The following is a 6,435-nucleotide window of genomic DNA, read 5'->3' as shown; positions in this document are numbered from 1 at the left end:
TTTCTGTTGCAGGAAAACCCAAGTTCCTGACGCAGAAATCCCTAATTGCACCCAAAATAAAGATGTGAATGCAGCCTTACACTTCTACTCCTCCCCCCCCCCCCCGAAAAAAAAAAAATATGCTCACCTTACCCCCAGCTTCTGCCCGGGGTCTCTAGGTGACAGTGATATCACAATTGAACGCAGAGGATTTTGGGTCCCAAATGGAGACTGCATTGTGCTGGAGAATCTGTTTGCAAGATTTGGGATACTTTGGGGCTCATTTAAATAGCAGCAGTATAGCTGAACCACAACGCAAAAAAAAAAACGCACACACTGCACATTTATAAGGCACTAAAATGTGCTCTGCCTCCTCAGCTTCAGGACTGTGAAGTCAGCAGAACACAAAAAAAGTGAATGGAAATGTAAATTAAAGCTGGAAGGTGAGCCCGGCCACTTGACATGTCAAAGGCACATGACCAGCCTTCAGGGTCACTTAAATCACAGAACCCTTCCTGCTACAATAAGAATCCTTTGGGGCTCCGCCAGCTTAACACGGCGGTCCGCATCCTATGAATGGGCCGTAAAATGCAGTTGCAGCCAAGCAGAGGCTGGGCAGCGTTATGCGCTCATTAAAAATAGCCCACTTAGTGTTCCCAGGATCTCCCCATAACGATTGTGACATCACCGTCTCCAGCACGGAAGCTAGGGTAAGGCAAGTATATGTTCTAACTCCTTTTCCCATGGGTGTTTCACAGATATAATGCAGCAATTTTAGATAGGGGTGGGTGGTTTTTAATAAGCGCTCCTTACATTTTAGAGCTTTAAGACTTTTCAAACCCAAAAAAAAAGGAAAACCTACCTGTTTGCCTAATTTTCGTACTGTAAACCAGTGTTCTTTATAATTGGAAATAAAAGCTCGTTCGTTTCTAGGAATAAAATAAAATAATTTTTTTTTTCTTAAATCAGACTAAAGCTGTAAAGAGATCTGCAAAAAAACTAAATGCAAAATACTATATTGTCATCCGAAAAGATGGCGGAAGATAAAACCCAACTTGAACCCGGACTTTATATGTTCTGCATATGGCGCTTTGATCACCCAGTCCCTACCCAAGCACAGAGCAAACCTATGGCCACTACTCCTGGGAAAGCAGCCTAAGGAGAACCTTTCCCTCTACACTGCTTAAAGGATAAGTGCTCTTTAAGACAAAGTATACTTCGAAGTCTCCTGTTTACCCCTTTGCACCGACCTTGCCTAAACTCACCCTCCCCAGATTAATACATTGATCCGACGGTCATGGCCTCTGGTGTTTGTTTACATCCGGAACCCAACTCTCACTGTCCTGGCTCGAATTCGCCTTAAAGCCCCATAGACTTCTATGGGTCCGTCTCCCTTCATTTCTGACCTTGGGACACAGATAGTCTATGGGGCCATCTCCAGTCATCTCTGGCCTTGGGACACAGATAGTCTATGGGGCCGTCTCCCTTCATCTCTGGCCTTGGGACACAGATGGTCTATGGGGCCGTCTCCCTTCATCTATGGCCTTGGGACACAGATGGTCTATGGGGCTGTCTCCCTTCATCTCTGGCCTTAGGACACAGATAGTCTATGGGGCCGTCTCCCTTCATCTTTGGCCTTGGGACACAGACGGTCTATGGGGCCGTCTCCCTTCATCTCTGGCCTTGGTACACAGATATTTTATGGGGCCGTCTCCCTTCATCTATGGCCTTGGGACACAGATATTTTATGGGGCCATCTCCCTTCATCTCTGGCCTTGGGACACAGATAGTCTATGGGGCCGTCTCCCTTCATCTCTGGCCTTGGGACACAGATGGTCTATGGGGCCGTCTCCCTTCATCTCTGGCCTTGGGACACAGATGGTCTATGGGGCCGTCTCCCTTCATCTCTGGCCTTGGGACACAGATAGTCTATGGGGCCGTCTCCCTTCATCTCTGGCCTTGGGACACAGATGGTCTATGGGGCCGTCTCCCTTCATCTCTGGCCTTGGGACACAGATAGTCTATGGGGCCGTCTCCCTTCATCTCTGGCCTTGGGACACAGATGGTCTATGGGGCCGTCTCCCTTCATCTCTGGCCTTGGGACACAGACGGTCTATGGGGCCGTCTCCCTTCATCTCTGGCCTTGGGACACAGACAGACAGTCTATGGGGCTGTAATGCACAGGCGCTGCCGGGTCAGTGCTGCGTATAAACAAACACCGGAGACCATGGCTGTCGGATTCAGGTCAATATGTGTCTGTGGAGGGGGGAGAATGGATTAAGTTACATCAATGCAAAGGGCCAAACAGCATAAATGCACTTTGTCTTATCGTGCACTTAACCTTTAAGACCTCACTAAGCACACCCACTGCTTTTGGCCCCCACTTTGGCTTTAAAACTTGGGCGAGGTAAAATAAAATAGGCGGCACAGTTTAGCACTTCTGCCTTGCAGCACGGGGGGTCCCTAGTTCAAATCCCAGTCAGGACACTACACACAAGGAGTTTGCATGTCCTCCCTGTGCTTGCGTGGGTTTCCTCCGGGTACTTCGGTTTCCTCCCACACTCCAAAAGACATGCCGGTAGGTTCAAAGGCTCCTGTCTAAATCAGCCTTGTATGTATTCATGTGAGATGGGGACCTGAGATTGTAAGCTCCATGGGGGCAGAGAATAAATAAAAATAAATAGGAAAGAGTTCAAGGCCAAAACACTGTGGTCCATACACAAATAGGTCCAAAGAAGGTTGATGTGCACTGGTTCATGAAAACAGATTCACGCATGTCTCTAAGATTTTATATATACAGGCTTCAACATGTATACCAGGTGTGTGCAGCAAGCTTTTACATTCATAAAGCTGTCGGCAAGCTTTGATCAGCTGTGCTGAAGCCTTAAAAGGAGAATTATGAGGCGAGTGATTTTCACTCAGCCTCATAATCTGAGCCGACCTGTGACAACGAGACTGTCACAGGTCGGCTTCCCCCATGTCCGATCCTCCAGCGCTGACTGGCAGAACGGACGGGGCGGGCACAGCTGGCTCTACCTCTGGATAGGCAGAGCCAGCTGTCAATCCCGCAGCTGGGTGGATCTCGACAGGATCCGTTCCAGCTGCGGCGTCCCAGTATACCATTATATACCGAGCTTTGGGTGACGGGAGGACGCTAGTTTGTGTCCTCCCGTGACCCTTAGGAGAACTATGGGGAAAAGCCATGACCCCATAGTTCTCCTTTAAAGAAAAATGCAGTTCCAGTTTAGGGCCAAGTAGTGCTGGAATGTACCAAAACCTGCAAGCATCTTTCTGTGATAAATTAGCACCCGCATTAAAATCTGCGTTTATCCTTTCCCTAATGGACCTAAAAAGGTGCTTTTAAAGGCTTTAACAATGCTTTGCAAAGATCTTACTGAACACACCGCTCTTACACAAGCTGGAGCCAGTATGTACACCTTCAAGAGTACCTATGACTACCCACAGTAACCAATCAGCTGCCACCTTTTACCAGTTTGGAGAGGCAAGAACAATGAAACGTCATTATGTACCCGGATGATCTGGGTTACTGCACTTTGAAACATTTGATCTTATTGATGATATAATCCCATTTCTAGGACTGTGAAAGACATCTTACATAGGATTGATGTCGAGGGTCTGATATTCTGGACTGTTGAACAGGATCAGTTCTAAGCCCCACACTCTCAGAGCGTCACTTATAACCTGTAACAACAAGAAAGAAGCAGGAGCGGAGAGTTCGGTGAAATCAGTGCGGGGAATTAACAATGTAACATGCAACAATACAACATTATAATGGCGCAGGACACTGGTACGAGTGGCGTGCGCCACATAGACACAGCTGATAGAATGTTTCAGGTCTATGTGCGCCATCTGCGCCAGTTTCTAATTCAGACTCTATCAGTAGTTCACCGCCAGTGTTAAGACTCACTGCTGGAATTATATTTGATTGCATCTTCACTTTCTTTTACCTGAATAGAGAAGAATCCGCTGTCATCCATGTTCCCAGATGGTTGCTGTAATAACAGGAGATGAAACATCAGTAAATTAGACAAAAGGCAAGTGCCAACAATTTGCTGAAAATTTGGATTCACTCCCCACCCCTCATGCTCCCTGCTTAGGAACGCCCGCTCCTCTAGATTGACACCCTCCGTCAAAGCATTTTGATATTTGCATATCCCCTCCCCAGACCCTGCCCACTGCTTACATCAGGGCCGAGGGCTTTTAAGAGGATTACTGTAGCAGGTGGTGTGATGATTTCAGGAAGCGTATGTACAGCACCCTGCTGGCCCCTCCCACCAGCCATCTGTCTGCATTGCATAAAGAAGCACAGACACCCAGTATCCCCCCCACCACCATTTCTTGCATAGGTGTCACAGTAACAGGAAGTGAGTAGAAATCGCAGGATTTCCGGGTGCAGGGATTGCGAACACTCCCCTTGAAGATGTGCCACACCAACTGGTCCCAGACAGTCCCTATGCACAATTTCTGGGTGCAGGGATTGCTAATACTCCCCTTGGAGATGTGCCACACCAACTGGTCCCAGACAGTCCTTATGCACAATTTCTGGGTGCGAGGATTTCTAACACTCCCCTTGAAGATGTGCCACACCAACTGGTCCCAGACAGTCCTTATGCACAATTTCTGGGTGCGAGGATTGCTAACACTCCCCATGAAGATGTGCCACACCAACTGCTCCCAGACAGTCCCTATGCACAATTTCTGGGTGCAGGGATTGACATTACTCCCCTTGAAGATGTGCCACACCAACTGGTCCCAGACAGTCCCTATGCACAATTTCTGGGTGCAGGGATTGCTAATACTCCCCTTGAAGATCTGCCACACCAACTGGTCCCAGACAGTCCCTATGCACAATTTCTGGGTGCAGGGATTGCTAATACTCCCCTTGAAGATCTGCCACACCAACTGGTCCCAGACAGTCCCCCTGCACTGACATAACTCCTGTTCTGGATCCGGAGAGGACCTCACGCTGAACAGCCAACAGGAAGTGTCCATGCCAGGCAGACAGTGACGTGGACACCCAAAAAAAAGGACCTTGCCTCAAGTAACCGGCAGAGAACACTCGGGCCTGGAGCATCGCATGTCTGCAGCGTTAGGTAAATAAAGTAATTTTGGTCAGTTTGGGGAGAGTTGGAAGGGGGGGATGGGACGGGGGTTCACGTTTTGCGCACAGCATGGGCTGTAATAAGGGAGCATAATCCCCAGTGTTTCTGTACTAGTCAGTGGCGTTTCACTAGAGTGCCCCTTTAATATAAAGATGTCATACTTGCACGAATGTCCTATATTCAGCACTTTGTACCCCTCCTTCCGCCATTCTCATCCGCTCCTGCTCATCCAGCTGCATTGCAATGGAAGATAGTTCCACGGGGCTGAAGTATTCTCCTTGAAGCAAGTTGTTGAGACAGTGCTGGGCACATAGCGAGCCCTCTTGCTGCAACAGAGGAAGGAAAACAATACATTGAAAGGGTCAGTCCACCCAAAAGTGATGCTGCAGTTACAAGTAGCGAGGGCCCAGTCACCTGCTGGAGTTCTACATTCAATGGGGGCTGAAGAGGGAAGGATGCCCACCTACCTCCTTCCCTGCTCACCTCAGGGTGTTCTCACTCCTACTGCTGCACGCTCCGCAATGTAATGTTAAATTTAACGATACAAGTGGCGCCATCAGGCGATCCAATTCACAAAACAACCGCCAGAATCTGGAATTTGAAGCTCAATTGAATTTGCCAACATAGATCTGCAGTCCGATATTGTTCCAGCAACCTCCAGTTTCCTATTAGAACAGTTTGTGCCGGGTGTCTATATAGGACTGTGCAGTCCAAATCGGCACCAAGTAGACCCAGCGGCCTCAGCACTTAGTAAAGGGCCGGGACAGACATGTCTCCTAACGTCACTTGCGATAAGGAGTGTGGGGCAGTTACTCAGCTCTGTCAGCACAGGGCACTGGAGGGGGAGCGCAGGAAGCAGCACATCAAGCAGGTACATCGAGGTGTTTCCAAGTAAAAGCAGAGCCACAGATCATGAGGGACAACACTTCAACCGGGCTTCAAATCTCACACACACAAAATCCATCCAAGGTGAGTCCAGCTCTGCCAAATGGACACAGGAGACCAGACACTGTTGGTTCCAGTAAGTAGCATGAGGTCGCCGGCTGAACTGTGCTTCCTGGGTAGTGCGTTCCAAGGGCGAACCCTCTTCCTCAGAGGGTCCTACCTGAACTGCCCCTTTGCTTGTTTTTTTGAAGAGGTCTCTGCCTGCTGCCTGGACTGAACCTTCCCCTGTATGCTGACCATGTCTCTGCCTGCTGCCTGGACTGAACCTTCCCCTGTATGCTGACCATGTCTCTGCCTGCTGCCTGGACTGAACCTTCCCCTGTATGCTGACCATGTCTCTGCCTGCTGCCTGGACTGAACCTTCCCCTGTATGCTGACCATGTCTCTG

At 49.0% G+C, this 6,435-nt stretch overlaps 1 protein-coding gene across 1 annotated transcript in view; it reads right to left on the bottom strand.

Annotated features, from left to right (window-relative positions):
- ATXN3 (ataxin 3) overlaps positions 1-6,435 on the bottom strand; it is a gene marked incomplete at its 3' end in the record, with an annotated part of 20,616 nt that overhangs the window by 10,068 nt on the left and 4,113 nt on the right. The window contains exons 3-5 of the mRNA XM_018558494.1: positions 3,948-3,992; positions 3,596-3,681; positions 842-908 (exon numbers count right to left, since the gene is read on the bottom strand). Of these exons, the coding sequence (XP_018413996.1) occupies positions 842-908; positions 3,596-3,681; positions 3,948-3,992 (198 nt within the window). The remainder of the gene's footprint in view (positions 1-841; positions 909-3,595; positions 3,682-3,947; positions 3,993-6,435) is intronic.

This window comes from Nanorana parkeri, unplaced genomic scaffold, assembly GCF_000935625.1.
Source record: "Nanorana parkeri isolate BGI_ZX_2015 unplaced genomic scaffold, ASM93562v1 scaffold344, whole genome shotgun sequence".
NCBI lineage: Eukaryota > Metazoa > Chordata > Amphibia > Anura > Dicroglossidae > Nanorana > Nanorana parkeri.
This window is presented reverse-complemented; position numbering and strand designations above follow the sequence as displayed.